Here is an 18,273-nt window from a genome sequence, read left to right as displayed (position 1 = left end):
TTATGATAGTACAGTTTGTTGTATGCTGGTCCCGGACCCCTTTTGCGGGGTCTAGAAGGACACCAGAAACCAGGTCCTGCCCTGAAAACTACAATTCCCATCAGACACTGCTGTCCATCATATCCAGGTCACAGTGCGATGATCCCCTGCTCTTTGGGTCCGGGATCAAACTGGCCTTGTCCATCCCTCAACCCTTCCTTTCCCTGTCCTGGCTGGATCCAACTCGGTGGAGATTTCAGCCCGGCTTTAAGATACCCTATTCCCCCTACCCTCCCAGCCAAGGACCCAAAATCTGGAAAATCCCCGTATCTGGTACACACCCGGTTCCGGGATACGGGGTCTAGTACTTGTATATAGACTTCCAATAGCCTTTTGATAAGGTACCACTGAACAGATTTATTCAGAAAATAGAAGCATACAGTAAGTCATCATTAAACATTGTATTTGCTGAAAAGTGCAGCTTTATATGGAACAAAGTTAAGCAAACCAAACTTTCCCATTATAATCAATGTAAAATCAGTAATTAGATTCTGTAGGACCTTTCTCATAGAAGAAAACATTAAAACTTTATACACTGTAAATTGAAATTAGTATATTCATAAATGAAAACTTTTCAAAAATAAAATCTAAAGGAAATACGCTGATTCTTTATACTTAGCCTGCCTCACCGCCCCTCCCGTTGGCTGACTCTCTGGCTCGCTGCCTCCCCCTGTCCCTCCAGCTTACCACCTTTCCCACTCCCTGACCCTCTGGTTCGTCACCTCTCCCAGTCCCCAATCCTACCAGTTGCCGCAGTCATGCTCGTTGAACCTCCCTCTCTCTGCCTCCCCCACTTGCTGCTTCCCTCTCCCAAGCCCTCACTGTGAATGAGGGCTCATGAGGTGAATGGCGAGAGGCAGGAAGAGCAGCTTCGAGTTGCAGAGGTAGTTGGCAAGAGGGAAAGTCGGCAGCGACTAGCAGGATCAGCAAGTGGGAAGGTTGGCTTCAACTGGGAGGATCAGTCAGAGGGAGAGGGAAGTTTGGCGAGGAGGAGGGTCATTTGCCACCTGGAGGATTAGCAAGAGGGAAAGTTGGCAGCAATGTGGAGGGTCGGCAGTAAGAGTGAAGGTCAGCTGCGACCGAGAGGATCAGTGAGTGGGAGAGGCCCCTCCAAAATGGCACCAATTAAATCACACCACCCATGTCAGAGCCAGCGCAAAGTGGTGTTAAAACAAAACTCCCAACAATAAACACAAATATGGAGCCGAGTAACTGACCAACACTAAAGTGGAACGACTTAAAATGGGGTGACTTAAAATGGGCATTATGTTAGTAAAGTGATGGGGGTGAATTTTACAGGGCGGGGAGTGATGAATTACCTGACCCCACCCCTGCCCCAAACTGAAAAGTCCATTCGCACCACGGCGATCAGAAATCCAGCTGTCCCACTGCAATAAAACGCTGGGGCAGCATTCATTGGGTGAAAATGGGACTTCCACCTCAGGAAGTCCCACCTGAGAGAGCTGCTAGCCAATCTGACAGGTTGGGGGTGTGCTCCCCTGCCTTCAAATACGCCAATGTGGGCAGGGTGCATTGAGGGGAGGTGTGAGGGGCTGTAAAATTCACCCCATGGTGATAACTTGGGTACATAACGGCTAAGTGATTGGAGGGAGAGAGTAATGGTCAATGGATGGTTTTCTAACTGGAGGCTAATATGCAGTGGGGTTCCCCAGCGGCCACTATTAGGACCATTGCTTTTCTTGTTAGGCATAAATAACCTGAACTTGGGTGAAGGAAATTAAATTTCTTAAATTTCTAAGTTTATGGGTGATACAAAACTTGGTAAAGTGGTAAGTTGTGAGTAAAATAGTAGTAGACCATGAAGTAGACATATGGCATATGCAACTTAATGTGGATAAGTGTGAAGTGAAGTACTTCCATAGAAACAACATGGAGAGACAGCATAATATAAACTGTACTATTTTGGGGACTGCAGGACCAACCTGGGGATAGTTGGTAACCAGGAGTGCTGAATATAAAAACAAGAAAGTCATGTTAGATCTTTACGAACCAGAGATTAGATCTGACTTGGAGTATAGTTTACAATTCCAGGCACTATTATTTAGGAAGGATGTGAAGGTTCTGGTGAGGGTGTAGAGTTGGTTTACCAGGATGATACCAGTGGTGAGTGACTTAAGTTACATGGAGGGATTGGAGAAGTTGGAATTCTTTTCCTTCAAGTAAAGGTTAAGGGAAGAGCTAATAGAGAGATTCAAAATTCTGAGGGTTTTTTTTGGAGCAAGTTGGGAGAAACTGATGAGTCATACAGACTCGAAACGTTGATTGTGTTCCTCTCAGCAGATGCTGTCAGACCTGCTGAGTTTTTCCAGGTATTTTTGTTTTTGTTTGGGAGAAACTGTGTCCACTGGCAAATTTGTTGATATCCAGAGCATATAGATTTAAATTAATGAGCAAAAGAACCAGAGGAGAAATGAGAAATTATTTCACCCATCGGGTTATTGTGATTTGGACTGTACTACTGTAAATTAGCTCAGTTGGCTGGACGGCTGGTTTGTGATGCAGAGTGATGCCAACAGCAGAGGTTCAATTCCTGTACTGGCTGAGGTCATCCATGAAGGCTCCGCCTTCTCAACCTCACCCCTTTCTGAAGTGTGGTGACCCTCAGGTTAAACTCACCACCAGTCATCTCTCTCTAATGAGAGAGCAGCCGATGGTCCTCTAGGACTACAATGACTTTCACTTCACTTCACTACCGTAAATTACAACCATTGCATTCAAACTTTTACCCCTGCAATTGTTTTTTTTTTAAATGTGCAATTGTAGGGACAAAAAGACAAGAAAGATTTAGCAGTAATGTTGCCACCCATCCAATTTTTCTAGCAGGACAGAAAGCTAACTAGTTAAGGGAGAAAGAAATGAAAAGGTATGCTGATTGAGATAGATGAAGTAGGGTGGGAGGAAGCTTGTGTGTTGGTACAGACCAGTTGGGCCCATTGGCCTGTTTTTATGCCGTAGACTCTATGGGCTGATTCTTAAATGTTAAAAACAGGTGGATTGAGGTCATGCCAGAGTTAAAATGCAAAAACTCTGAAACAGGAAGGGCCGAGGGGCAGGTGACCAATGCATTTGTGGGAAGCAGCTTGATCATTAAGTATCAGAATAAGACTGCCTGCCTTCATTTCAAAGGTCTCTGTTTTTAACAACAGGTAGCCAGGTTTCCTGGACCTTGGGAAACTCAGCAGCTTATAGGAGGCAAAAGAGACTGAATCCTTGAGGTAGGTTTCTTTGCAGCTCTGCTTGTAGGCCAGGAGGGACAGGAGTGTTTCCTCTAGTTTGAACAAGCTTTCCAGCAAACTACCCAACCCCAATCCATCTGCTCCCCCTCTCACCAACCATTGAACCTCCCCGATCACCATCAGAGGTGCCCCACACCCCTCTGCCAGCACTTTTGAATCACTATCTGACCTTGCCCCACAATTGGGTCCCCCCACAACATCCTTGGACCGACCTTCCGCCACCCCAGCGATCAGGATCCCCTGACTGCCATGCCTGCCCCATAATTTCTCTCTTGTCCCAACACTCTGAATGTAAATCTCGTTCGTGGCACAAATATGGAAGTTTTCATTTTACAATATTTATATTTTCGAATGAATTTAAACCAAAATATTCACATAACTCCAAATGAAAGCATTCTCTCTGAAAATCTTAGCACCGTATGAATCAAGCTGTGACTATTGTAGAACAACTATAGTAATAAGGAACGTTTGTTGCTACAAATCCTAGCTGCTTTAGTAGACCTTCAGGCACTGTGAAAGGTCTCAAGCCAGTCAATCAGGCAGGCTGCCTCTGGACAGGAACCCTGCTTATAAGAGCCCTGCCATTGATTTCTGCAGGACCTTTGGGAAACCCGTTCTTCCGGGTTTCCTAACCTCACAACAGTCCCATTGCATAAAACCTGCCGCCAAACTAAAATCCAGGCCTATGTAACTGCATAAAAATGTGCTTTAACTGGACAGCTATATCCATGTGTGTGGCCAGGTTTTAATTTGATTTTTCAGGATCATGCATGATGTCAGCTGCTAACTTATCCTCAGACTTTCCGAGCAGTTTCTGAGTCTTACAAATTGTAAATCTCATGTACTGGTGTGCACAGGTGTCGATTTGTAGAATGTTTTCCTGCCCAGTTGTAGAGTTAGCCTCCACTGCTACCCAACTTAAACGTGGAGTTATGGATTTGTTTGTGTATGTGGTTGAACTAAAATTGTTCCACTGTATGTTACTCTAGTCATGTCTGGAAGGTATCTTTTTGATTAGTTGTCAGGATCAGTGTCAGCAAGCTGCATTTATTGCCGATCCTTAGTTGCCCTGAGAAGGTGGTGATGTGTCACCTTCCTGTGCTTCATACCAGTTGTTTTACATCTACGTGGTTTGTCAGGCCACACCAGAAGACATTAAAAATCAGCCACGGTTGGAACTGAATAGGTACTGCTGGCAGGTTCCCTTCCCTGAAAGAGATTAGTGAAGCAGCTGGATTTTTAACAATAACCAACAACTTTCATGGTCATTTTCTTCCTGTCCATGGACTATCAATTTTATTGATAAATGATGGGTATTTCCTAATAATAAAGTAAAAACTTATTTCCACATATTTTCCACTTGCAATAACAATTGTCTTAAAGAAAGTATGAACATTGAGAATACAGCAGAAGCAGGAAGCAGCAATACTAATAATGTGACAGTAGATTATTACTCTGGAGGAATAGCAATCAATGTGAAAGAAACTGGTTATAGTGTTGTGTGCTTGATTTTTAAAAAAAAACAAAATAATTAAATGCAATGAGAAAGTGGAAGTCCAGCTCAAGTCTGCATTGTTTGAAATGTTAACAGTCAGGAAAGAAAAAAGGCAGGAGTGTGGGGGAGGGTAGAAAGGAGAACGGGAAATATAGAGAAAGGAAAGAGATGGAAAAGAAATATTGGTGACAGAACAGTAAATACAGAAAAATGATAATATATGTGGAAAATAAAAAAGCATGGGAAAATAAAGATTGATATTAAGATATCTTTTAAGTGCTAAGTGAAAGATGAGTGCAAACTTTTGTGTTTCATAAATGAATTCCTGAAATACAGATCTCTATCAGCAGAAAAATGCATGCAAATTTTGTAAACGTGGCAAGAGGACTGCAGCAGTTCAAGAAGGTAGCACACCACCACCTTCTCAAGGGCAATTAGGGATTGGCAATAAATGCTGGCTGGCCCAGCCAGCGATGCCCACATCCCATGAATTAAAAAAAAGGAGCAGGCCATGATTATATTGGTAAAATCCAACTGTTCACTTTTTAAAAATTTTGCCTTTTTTGCCACCCTCTCCTTGGTCTGGCCATGCATGTGTAGCATAGACACAGCAGCAGCTCTGCCATTGTACCATTGATGTTTGTTCACATTCATAGCCTGTATGTGCTGTGTGGTAGCATGTTAACAGTGCGAGAGCTAGACAGCAGTTGTTGAAGGAGCAGGTAAGGCAAGCGAAGTAGAACTCAGCAGGACTTGAGTGAAACAATGGGCGCTGTGTTTAAGTCATGATGGGACAATGCCATGCTTGGTCAGGAGCACAGTCAGTGGGAGTCAAACACAACATCCCCACTATATGTGTGGACACAAGTCATATAGGTGGGGCCAAGGTGAATGGCAAACTGTTCAGACCTCAGGCTCAGGAGGTTTTAACACTCTTCTTCCTGAACACGGTGATAAATTTCTTCTCATTTTTAGCAATCACAATGTCAATCATTCCTCAACTTGGACAGCTTCTTGTTAATTGTAATAATGTTTTCCCAATCCATGCAATGACCTCTATTCCATTTGAACTGCTATAACATACCATGTGAAAAATGGTCAGAATAACTTAATTCTTAGCAAGGTCTACCTGGTATGGTTACTGGCACTCTGTCACTGACTCCCTTAATTGATGTCAACCCATTTGTTTCCCAAATCACTTGTTCATTACAGGAATCAAGCTAGCATCAGCAGCTTGATCGTAAAGTAGCTTGACAATTCCTGCAATACTTCTCAAAACAGCAGCACAACCCTTCAGTTGATTTTTGTTGAGTCGTTGCATACTACATCAATAAAGCAGAGAGCAAGCTGGTTTTGCAAATTTCAACACCTTCTTGATACAACAGATAAGATGACAGCTATGAAGAATATCTGTGTATGTGTGCGTATACACCCAAAGGTTGCCACCCCATAGAAAATTGCATTGAGCTTTACATTGTGAAATAAGTTATGAATACTATTTGGTAAGAGAATGTAGTTTCAGTAGTTAATTGTGCAGTTGTGAATAATTTTTAGCAGTGTACTTTTGCCATTCTGCCTGCATAGGCCTGGTCTTGTTGTTTGCTATTTCTAACAGTATTATCCCATTGAGACACCACTCTCTCCTCCCAACTTGGTGAGGAATTCCTGATGGGCATTCTCATGTTTGCATTTATTATGGGGAAGATGCTTTACAGGGGGAAGCAAAGACATCCACCAGATACTACCCACCCCCTTCACCCCTCCTCCGCCACCCCCCCCCCCCCTCCCTCTTCTCCCCCCTCCCTCCCTCTTCTCCCCCCTCCCACCCTCCCTCTTAACTTCCCTCCCTCTTCTCCCCCCTCCACCCTCCCTCTTCTCCCACCCTCCCTCTTAACTCCCCTCCCTCTTCTCCCTCCCTCCCTCTTCTTCCCCCTTCTACCCCCCCCCCCCCCCCCCCCCCAAAAGCTTGGGTACATAACTGTTAATACCCTTGTCCACCAAAAAATTATCAGTCTCAGTTTTGAAACTTTTAATTTATCAACCTCAACAGCCTTTTAGGGGAGAGAATTCCAGATTTCCACTATCCTTTGTGTGAAGAAAAGATATCACCCTTGAATGGCCCATATGTAATTTTAAGGTTATGCTGCCAGACCACCAGTGGAATAATAGTAAGAAGACCGAATTAAAGGCTCTTTATCTGAATGCATGTATGCAGCATTCGTAACAAGATAGATGAATTGATGGCACAAATAGAATAAATAGCTACGATAGCCATCATGGAGATCTGGTTCCAAGGTGACCAAGGCTGGGTACTGAATATACAAGGGTATTTGACATTTTTTTAAAATTCTTTTCATGGGATGAGAGTATTGCTGGCAAGGCCAGCATTTGTTGCTCATCAGTAATTGACCTTGAAAAGGTGGTGATGAGCTGCCGCCTTGAACCACTGCAGTCAATCTGGTGTAGGTTCACCCACAGTGCTGTTCGAAAGGGAGTTCCAGGATTTTGACCCAGCGAGAATGAAGGAATGCCAATTTTCTTTTTCATTCAAGGGATGTGGGTTTCACTGGCTAGGCCAGCATTTATTACAAATCCCTAATTGCCCTTGAGAAGGTGGTGGTGAGCTGCTGCCTTGAACTGCTGCAGTCCATGTGGCGTAGGTACACCCACAGTGTTATTCGGGAGGGAGTTCCAGGATTTTGACCCAGCGACAGTGAAGGAATGGCGATATATTTCCAAGTCAGGATGGTGAGTGGCTTGGAGGGGAACTTCCAGGTGGTGGTGTTACCATGTATCTGCTGCCTTTGTCCTTCTAGATGGTAGTGGTCGTGGGTTTGGAATGTGCTGTATAAGGCACCTTGGTGAGTTTCTGAAGTGCATCTTGTAGATGGTAGACACTGCTACTGTACATCGGTGATGGAGGGAGTGAATGTTTTTGGATGGGGTGCCAATCAAGGGGGCTGCTTTGTTCCAGATGGTGTCAAGCTTCTTGAGTGTTGTTGGAGCTGCTCTCATCCAGGCAAGGGGAGAGTATTCCATCACACTCCTGACTTGTGCCTTGTAGATGGCGGGCAGGCTTTGGGGAGTCAGAATGTGAGTTACTTGTCACAGGATTCCCAGCCTCTGACCTACTTTTGTAGTCGCAGTATTTATACGGCTAGTTTCTGGTTAATGGTAACTCCCAGGACATTGATAGTGAGGTATTCAGCAATGGTAATGCCATTGAATGTCAAGGGGCAATGGTTAGATTCTGTCTTGTTGGAGATGGTCATTGCCTGGCACTTGTATGGCGCAAATGTTACTTGCCACGTCAGCCCAAGTTGTCCAGGTCTTGCTGCATTTGGACATGGACTACCTCAGTATCTGAGGAGTCGCAAATGGTGCTGAACATTGTGCAATCATTAACAAACATCCCATTCCTGACCTTATGATGGAGGGATTGTCATTGATGAAGCAGCTGAAGATGGTTGGGCATAGGACACTACCCTGAGGAACTCCTGCAGCGATGTCCTGCAACTGAGATGACTGACCTCCAACAGCCACAACCATTTTCCTTTGTGTTAGGTGGGACTCCAACCAGCGAGAGTTTTCCCCTGATTCCCATTGACTCCAGTTTTGCTAGGGCTCTTTGATGTCACACTTGGTCAAATGCGGCCTTGATGTCAAAGTCACTCTCAACTCACATGTGGAGTTCAGCTCCTTTGTCCATGTTTGAACCAAGGCTGTAATGAGATCAGGAGCTAAGTGGCCCTGGCGGAACCCAAACTGAGTGTCAGTAAACAGGTTATTGCTAAGCAAGTGTCACTTGATAGCACTGTTGATGACCCCTTCCATCACTTTGCTGATGATCAAGAGTAGACTGATGGGGCAGTAATTAGTCCTGCTTTTTGTGTACAGGATGCACCTGAGCAATTTTCCACATTGCCAGGTAGATGCCAGTGTTGTAGCTCTACTGGAACAGTTTGGCTAGGGGTGCGGCACATTCTGGAACACAAGTCTTCTGTACTATTGCTGGAATATTGTCAGGGCCCATAGCCTTTGTAGTATCCAGTGCCTTCAGTTGTTTCTTGATTTCATATGGAGCAAATTGAATTGGCTGAAGATTGGCATCTGTGATGCTGGGGACCTCTGGAGGAGGCCAAGATGGATAATCCACTAGGCATTTCTTGCTGAAGATTGTAGCAAGTGCTTCAGCCTTATATTTTGCACTGATTTGCTGGGCTCCCCCATCATTGAGGATGGGGATATTTGTGGTGTCTCCTCCTCCAGTGAGTTGTTTAATTGTCCGCCACCATTCACGGCTGGATGTGGCAGGACTGCCGAGCTTAGATCTGATCCATTGGTAGTGGAATCACTTAGCTCTATCACTTGCTGCTTATGCTGTTTGGCATGCAAGTAGTCCTGTGTTATAGCTTCACCAGGTTGATACTTCATTGTTGGGTATGCCTGGTGCATGCCCTCCTGCACTCTTCATTGAACCAGGGAGGTCATGTTGGAGTTGTATAGAACCTTGGTGAGGCCACATTTGGAGTACTGTGTGCAGTTCTGGTCGCCACATTATAGGAAGGATGTTGCCTGGGATGAAACATTTAAGCTATGAAGAGAGGTTGGATAGACTTGGGTTGTCTTCGTTGGAGGAGAGAAGACTGAGGGGCGACCTGATCAAGGTGTACAAGATTATGAGGGGCATGGACAGGGTAGATAGGGAGCAGCTGCTCCCCTTAGTTGAAGGGTCAGTCACAAGGGAGCATAAGTTTAAGGTGAGGGGCAGGAGGTTTAGGGCGGATATGAAAAACTTTTTTACCCAGAGGGTGGTGACAGTCTGGAATGCACTGCCTGGGAGGGTGGTGGAGGCGGGTTGCCTCACATCCTTTTAAAAAGTACCTGGATGAGCACTTCGCACGTCATAACATTCAAGGCTATGGGCCAAGTGCTGGTAAATGGGGTTAGGTAGGTAGGTCAGATGTTTCCTCACGTGTCGGTGCAGACTTGATGGACTGAAGGGCCTCTTCTACACTGTGATTCTGATTCTGATCCCCTGGCTGTTTGGTAATGGTAGAGTGGGGGGTATGCCGAGCCATGAGGTTACAGATTGTGTTTGAGTACAGTTCTGCTGTTGCTGATGGCCCACGGTGCCTTGTGGTTGCCCAGTCTTGAGTTGCTAGATCTGTTTGAAATCTATCCCATTTGGCACTGTGGTAGTGCCACACAACACAAGGGAGGGTGTCCTCAATGTGAAGATAGGACTTCACCTCCACAAGGACTGTGTAGTGGTCACTCCTACTGATACTGTTATGGACAGATGCATCTGCAGCAGACAGATTGGTGAAGATGAGATCAAGTATGTATTTCCCTCTTGTTGGTTGCCGCAGACCCAGTTAAGCAGCTATGTACTTTAGGATGAGACCAGCCCAGTCATTTGTGGTGCTACTGAGCCACTCTTGGTGATGGACAAGTCCCCTACCCAGGGTACATTCTGCGCCCTTGGCACCCTCAGTGCTTCCTCCAAGTGGTGTTCAACATGGAGCAGTACTGACTCATCAGCTGAGAGGTTTGCAATATGTGGCAATCAGCAGGAAGTTCCCTTGCCTGTGTTTGACCTGATGCCAATCAGACTTCATGGGGCCTGGAGTCGATGTTGAGGACTCCTAGGGCAACTCCCTCCTAACTGTATACCACAGTGCTGCCACCTCTACTGGGTCTGTCCTGCTGGTGGAATACACTTGGACGGACATGGTGATGTCTGGGACATTGTCTGTGATGTATGATTCCATGAGTATGACTCTGTCAGGCTGTTGCTTGACTGGTCTGTGAGACAACTGTCCCAATTTTGGCACTAGCCCCCAGATGTTACTAAGGAGGACTTTGCAAGGTCGATAGGGCTGAGCTTGCCATTGTTGTTTCCTGTCTCTAGGTTGATGCCGGGTGGTCCGACTGGTTTCATTCCTTTGAGACTTTTTAGCAGTTTGATACAACTGAATGATTGTAGAGGGCATTTAAGATTCAACGCCATTGTTGTGGGTATAGAGTCACATGTAGGCTAGACCAGGCAAGGGCAGCAGATTTCCTTCCCTAAAGGGACACTAGTGAACAGATGGCCCTTTACAACAATCGATTTGTGGTCATTATTAGACTTTTAATTCCAGATTTTAATTGAATTCAAATTTCACCATGTGCTATGGTGTGATTTGAACCCAGGACCCCAGCACATTACCCTGGGTCTCTGGATTACTCGTCCTGCGACAATACCGCTACGCCAATGCCTCCCCTGTAATCAGGATAGTGTGTGGCTTGGAGGGGAACTTGCAGACGGGGGTGTTCCCATGCATATGTTGCCCTTGACCTTCTAGGGGTTAGAGGGCATGGGTTTGGAAGGTGCTGTTGAAGGAGACTTGGTGAGTTACTGCAGTGCATGTGGTATATGGTACACATTGCTGCTACTGTGCGTTGGTGGTGGAAGGAGTGAATGTTTAAGGTGGTGGTCGTAGTGCCGATCAAGCAGGCTGCTTTATCCTGGATTGTATCGAGATTCTTGTGTTGTTGGTGCCGCACTCATCCAGGCAAGCAGAAGGTATTCCATCACACACTCCTCACTTGTACCTTTATAGATAGCATACAGGGTTTGGGGAGTCAAAAGGTGAGTTACTCGATGCAGGATTCCCGGTCTCTAACCTGCTTTTGTAACCACAGCATTTACAGCTTAACTGGCTGTTCCAGTTAAGTTTCTGGTCAATGGTAACTTCCAATGATGGGTGATTCAACAATAGTAATGCATTGAATGTCAAGGAGAGATGGTTAGATTCTCTGTTAGAGACCGCTATTGCCTGGCACTTACTTGCCACTTATCAGTCTAAGGTTGCCCAGGTCTTGCAGCATGCGGCTACCAACTGCTGCAGTATCTAAGAAGTCGTGAATAGTACTGGACATTGCACAACCATCAGTGAACATCCCACTCCTGACCTTATGATGGAAGAAAAAGGTCATTTATGAAGCAGCTGAAGATGGTTGGGCCTAGGGCACTACCCTGAAGAACTCCTGCAGGAATGTCCTGGGACTGAGATGATTAGCTTCTAACAACTACAACCACCTTTCTTGGTGCTAGGTATGACTTCAGTCAGTGGAGAGCTTGCCCTCTGATTCCTCTTGACTTTAATTTTGCTAGGGCTCCTCGATGCCACATCTGGCCAAATGCTGCCTTCATTTCAAGGACAATCACTCTTACATCACCTTCAGCTCTTTGTCCATGTTTGGGCAAAGGCTGTAATGAGGTCAGGTGCCAAGCGTCCCTGGCGGAACCCAAACTCAGCGTTGGTGAGCAAGTTATTTCTGTGCAAGTAACGCTTGATAGCACTGTTGACGACACCTTACATCATTTTGCTGATGATCGAGTGTAGACTGATGGGGTGGTAATTGGTTTTATCCCCTTTTTTCAATATTCATTTTAATTTTTTAATTTTTATTTTGTATCCACTTATTTTTATTTTTATTTATTTTCGTTTTTATTCATTGTTTTATCCCTGCCTTTTGTCCTATTTTCAATCTTTTTTCCCCACACTGTCCCCTTCCCCTACCCCGTGCCCTCAAGGGCCATCGGTCACTTCATGTTGTTCCTTCCAGAGTGCTCACCCTTGTCCTGCCATTATCACGTTCTGCTTTCTGACCTTAATGCCACCATCAGCACCTTCTTTAGCCAGTACCACTACCATTGACACCCCTTTGTCCTTTTGTTCTTGACATCTTTGGCAATCCCTGCTTTTCCCCCACCTATCGCTGGCCTTCTATCCAGCTTCACCTGCTCCACCCCCCTTAAACGGTATAAATTTCATCACATTTTTACTTCTCTAGCTCTGAAGAAGAGTCATACGGACTCGAAACGTTAACTCTGTTTCTCTCTCCACAGATGCTGTTAGACCTGCTGAGCTTTTCCAGCATTTTCCGTTTTTGTTCCAGATTTCCAGCATCCGCAGTATTTTGTTTTTTATCAATAATTGGTTGGATTGGATTTGGCCTGCTTTTTGTGGACAGGACATACCTGGGAAATTTTCCACTTTGGTAGACGGCAGTGTTGTAGCCGCTTGGCTAGCGGCACAGCTAGTTCTGGAGCACAAGTCTTCAGTGTTGAAATGTTGTCAGGGCCTATATCCTTTGCTCTATCCTGTGCCATGGACCGTTTCTTGATATCATGTGGAGCGGATTGAATTGGCTGAAGACTGGCAACTGTGATACTGGGAGCCTCGGGAGGAGGTCAAGGTGGATCACCAACTCAGCACTTCTGGATGAAGATGGTTGCACTTGTCTTTTGCACTGATGTGCTGGCTCCCTCATTAGTGAAGATGGGGATATTTATGGATCTGCCTCCTCTGGTTAGTTGTTTAATTGTCCACCAGCGTTCCTGACTAGACATGGTAGAACTGCAGAGCTTAGATCTGATCTGCTGGTTGTGGAATTGCTCAGGTCTGTATGTCTCAGGCTGCTTCTTTTTTTGGCATCTATGTCGCCCTGTGTTATAGCTTCATCAGGTTGGCATCTCCATTTTTACTTTTGTCTGGTGCTGCTCCTGGTATGCTTTCCTGCACTTCTCATTGAACCAGGGTGATCTTCAAATTTGATGTAATAGTTGAGTGAGAGATTTGCTGGGCTGTGAGGTCATAGGTTGTGATTGAATACAATTCTGCTGTTACTGTTTTGAGCTGCTAAATCTGTCTTGAATCTATACAGTTTTGCACAGTGGTTGTGCCATACAACTCAATGGGTGATACCATCAATGTGATGTCAGGACTTTGTCTCCACAAGGATTGTGTGGTGGTCACTCCTACCAATATTGTCATGGACAGATGTATCTGCGACATATAGATTGCTGAAGATGAGGTCAAGTGGGTTTTTCTCTTGTTGCTTCCCTCGCCACCTACCACTGGCCCAGTCTAGCAGATAAGTCCTTCAGGACTTAGCCAGCTTGGTCATTAGTGGTGCTACCAAGCCACTCTTGGTGATGAACATTGAAGTCCCCCATCCAGAGCTCTTGCTAGCCTCAGTGCTTCTTCCAAGTGATGATCAGCATGGAGGAGTATTAATTCATCAGCTGAGGGAGGGTGGTAGTGGTAATTAGCAGGAGAGCAGGAGATGTCTTTGCTCATGTGGTCCAGAGTTAATGTTGAAACTCAGAGGTAAGTCCCTCCTGACTGTATGCCATTGTGCTACCACCTCTAGTGGATCTGTCTTGATGGTGGGACAGGACATACCCAGGGATGGTGATGGAGATGTCTGGGACATTGGGTGTAAGATATGATTTGATGACTATATCAGGCTGTTGCTTGACTCCCAATTTTGACACAAGTCCCAGATGTTAGTTAGGGGAACTCTTCAGGGTTGACTGGGCTAGGTGTGCCATTTGTCGTTTCTGGTGGCTAGATCGATGCCAGCTGGTCCATTCGGTTGTATTCTTTTTTGACTTTTCTGTAGTGGTTTGGTACAACTAATTGGCTTGCTATGCTATTTCAGAGGGCGGATAAGAATCAACCACATTGTGGGGTCTGGAGTCACATGTAGGGCAGACCAGGTGTGGACACCAGTCTTCCTTCCTTAAAGTATGTGCGTGAACCAGATGGTTTTTTAACGACAAGCCTCTAGCTATTCATAGGTCACCATTACTGAGACTAGCTTTGAATTCCAGATTTATTTAATTGAATTTAAGTTCCCCCAACTTCTGGATGTGTGTGAACCCATGTCCCCAGAACAGCCTGCACCTCTGGATTACTAGTCCATTAACATTACCACTATGCTACCTTTAAATGCATCTACACTTTTCGCCCGAACTACTCCTTGTGGTAGGGAGTTTCTCATTAGCACCACTCTCTGGGTAAAGAGGTTTCTTCTGAATTTCCTATTTGATTTCTTGGTGACTATCTTATATTGTTAACCTGTAGTTTTGCACTTCCCCAAAAGTGAAACACACTCTCTGTGACTAAGCAATCAAAACCTCTCAATTTTAAAGATCTCTTCTTAGGTCATCCCTCAAGGTTCTCTTTTCAAGAAAAAAGAGATCCACCCTGTTCATCCTTTCCTGACAGGTATAGTTCATAGTTCTGATATCAACCTTGTGAATCTTTTTTGCACCTGCTATGTCTTTTTACAATATAGCAACCACAACAGAAGTGTGGTTGAACCAAGGTTTGATACAAGTTTAGTACAACTTCTCTGCTTCTCAATTCAAACCTTCAAGAAATAAACTCTAGTGCTTAGTTTACTTTGTTATGGCCTTATTGACCTGCATCTCAACTTTTAGTGATTTGTGTATTTGTATTCCTAAATCCTTTGGTCCTCTACCTGTTGATGAAACATTTATTTTAGAAGTCCAATTCAATAGAATTTTGTAAAAATTTTACTACTTATCCTCTACAAGTTTATTTAATTTGTGTTTTTCTTTCCTTGCTAGATGATCGCACTGATCAGCGAACCTGCCTTATCTGTGGAGACAGAGCTACGGGTCTGCACTATGGTATTATTTCATGTGAGGGATGCAAAGGCTTTTTCAAACGTAGTATTTGCAACAAGCGGGTTTACAGATGCAGTCGAGACAAGAATTGTGTCATGTCACGCAAGCAACGAAACAGATGTCAATATTGCCGGCTCCTTAAGTGTCTCCAAATGGGCATGAACCGTAAAGGTACGTTAGTTTTCACTATCCTTGATATCATTGACTTTATGCATTAACCAAAAAAGTTTGTCTATGATTGTCTTATTTTGATAAAATTGATCTGAAGGTGGCTAGAGTTCTGTTGGGCAGTCTCATGCTCGATACTTATCTTATTTTGGGCTTATTTGATTTTCTTTCTCTAAAGGTTAACGGTGAAATTTACGACACAAATAGAATGAGTATTTGTGCAATACACTATTGGAGAGATTTTAGTGGTTAAGTTTAAATTTGACCTTAAATGAATGTTGGAGTAAAGGACATAAGAATTTTTATCATTTGATAGAATATATATAATAGATATAACTGAGATAACAATGAAGCAATATTCTCTTTGCGATGCTTCAATTACACTCTAGTTTTCATCAAAGATGGGCACCAATATGTGACATTTAAAAATGAACTTCAATGCAATTAAGATAATTCATTAGAAAGCAGTTGAAACAAACTGATAGGAAAACAATGTGATCAGAGTCTAGCCAGTAACCCTGAAAAACGATATGGATGTGTCACAAAGGACTGGCAAGATACAAGACTAGCAAAACCATGGTAACCGTCGTTGCGATGGTGTCCTAGCACATAACAATGGTTATCGGGATCAGTTAGAAGTGAAAATAAATTCCCGAGTGTTCCTGTTTTTATTCCCTTTTGAAGTGATATGTCTGGCCATCCTTGTGATAGCATTTCCATTCAGATGATTACAATAGATTATGATTGAAGTTTACTTCAATTCATATTTTTTGCATTGTATCCTGAGTGTCACAAATGTTTCTGTGATGAATGTTACATGCACAGTTTGAAGTTTGAATTAGGAGGCATTTTAAGAGATGGGAATGCTAATCTTTATATAATCTGTGATAAAGAAAGCTGTTTGAAAGGTGAAGCATAATGATTCCCAACTAATGACTACAAAATAGGTAGATAATTGATGTCTCCATCACTGGAGTAATATGCGTTGTGTTCTTTTTTTAGATGTTCATTATCAATGATAAGATTATATGCAAGTAAGTTTGGTTATACAATTCATTTTAGGATTCTGAGGGATTTTCTATCAGCATGGAGGGTTTTTAGAAAAAGTGATCATTTGAATGCTTGTAATGTCACTGGAGGATACCAAGTGATGAATGTTACATAACACAGGGTGTGTGTTACAATGCAGTTTTTGTAAACCTGCCATTGAAAAATATCTTTTCCTGTTTCCTGCTATTATGAGGTTGTTGAAGAATTAAATAAAGTTCTTGCCTGTTTGTTTTGATGAATTTGAATTTTGATCTTTTGTTTCATAATACAGGTATCCAATAATGTAAGTTCTCATATGCAAGTTCCATCTGATGAATTATTTAAATTAATCCTCATGTATAGCTGGTGCTGGAGTTATGCCTCTAACTGTCTAGACATTTAACTAGTCATTTCAGTGCCTGTAAAAAGTGAGGGGGATAGGAGGACTGGATCTGGTTTTGTAATTCCAGATCCCTATTGTGAGATTAGGATTTCACCTAAGAAATATTGGATGGGTATTGGAATTATTTATATATTAAGGCAGAGGTTCTCAAAAAAGGGAGCATGATGAGGTTATTGGGGGCTGCTGGAAGAATGGGCTGGTCTAAACTTAGAGCTGTGTCTCAAGTGCACCATTGCGAGTGATCACTCATGTACTCTCACTGCAGGGATCAACCAAAATCATAAGGGAAGCCGGAGATCGACAAGCAAATGATTCACATGAAGGAGGTACAGTGAGGGGCCCAGCATTTGATGGAGGGGCTGGTATGGGTACTGCAGAGAAAGGGCCAAGCCAGTGCAGTCCTGCTGAACAATCAATCTCCTGTTTGGTTTGTCAGGACATCATTGCTCAGTGCTGACCCCAAACGGAGGTGAAATTCGAGCACTCATTTGAGATTTGACGATTGATTAGCCTTAATCTATTTAAGAGTGGTTGCAATATGTTTGATTGTTACTTCATTTATATTCAACATTTTCAAAATAGTTGCAACCACATTTTTTTAAAATCTCAATGTTTCTTCCCCTTGCGAGCTGTGGTTCTATGGATAATGAAAGATCTGCTGCTGTATTTTGTTCAGTGACCATTCACGGTGTGTGAGGCAGGTAGTGAATAAGATGCATAATATTGTTGAAGGAAAATCCTGAAGCTCCGGAACAAAATTGTATTTTCAAGCCCACATGTCCTTATGGCTTAATCACTCATTGCTCCATCTTTGGCAATAAAGCAAAAGCATTCATTTGTTTTTCATTATTCATTTAACCAATCTCCGTTGTATATTTCAGCATTCCCAAATATTGTTTGGGGCACAAAAAAGTGCTGGCAATATGAATCTTGAGGCAAGAAACTGAAAGTTTTGTTATTGTTAGTCCAGCAATGTCAGTTGTATCTCTAGTGTGCTGGCTGTACGTATCTTTGAAGCAGATCTACAACAAGCTCAGTATAATGGAGTCATTTCCTGCATTGCCAGCTAGATAAAGCTATGGCTGGCGAATATGGTTAGTACCATAACAGCATGTGGAGAAAAACTCTCTCTGTGCCTAACCATCTTTCTAGCAAGTTTTTACTTTGTATCACTTTACCCATTTGGGAAGCATCCAAACTATCCCACATTGTTAACTTCGGGCTGAATTTTCAACTCAAGAGGTGGGTTTGTTTACAGATCAGGAACCTGTCTCTGGTGAAAAACTGATTAAAGTCCCAATTTTCATGAGGGAGGGGGAGGTGGGGTTGGGGTAAATTATTAATTGGTATGGAGAGAGGTTCTCTGCCCATTTAGAACTGGATGGGGAGT

General features: G+C 43.6%; 1 protein-coding gene across 1 annotated transcript in view; it reads left to right on the top strand.

Annotated features, from left to right (window-relative positions):
• LOC144686120 (nuclear receptor subfamily 6 group A member 1) overlaps positions 1-18,273 on the top strand; it is a 299,137-nt gene that overhangs the window by 178,412 nt on the left and 102,452 nt on the right. The window contains exon 3 of the mRNA XM_078551263.1: positions 15,224-15,454. Within this exon, the coding sequence (XP_078407389.1) occupies positions 15,224-15,454 (231 nt within the window). The remainder of the gene's footprint in view (positions 1-15,223; positions 15,455-18,273) is intronic.

The sequence above is a fragment of the Cetorhinus maximus genome, chromosome 10 (assembly GCF_964194155.1).
Source record: "Cetorhinus maximus chromosome 10, sCetMax3.hap1.1, whole genome shotgun sequence".
Lineage (NCBI taxonomy): Eukaryota > Metazoa > Chordata > Chondrichthyes > Lamniformes > Cetorhinidae > Cetorhinus > Cetorhinus maximus.
This window is presented reverse-complemented; position numbering and strand designations above follow the sequence as displayed.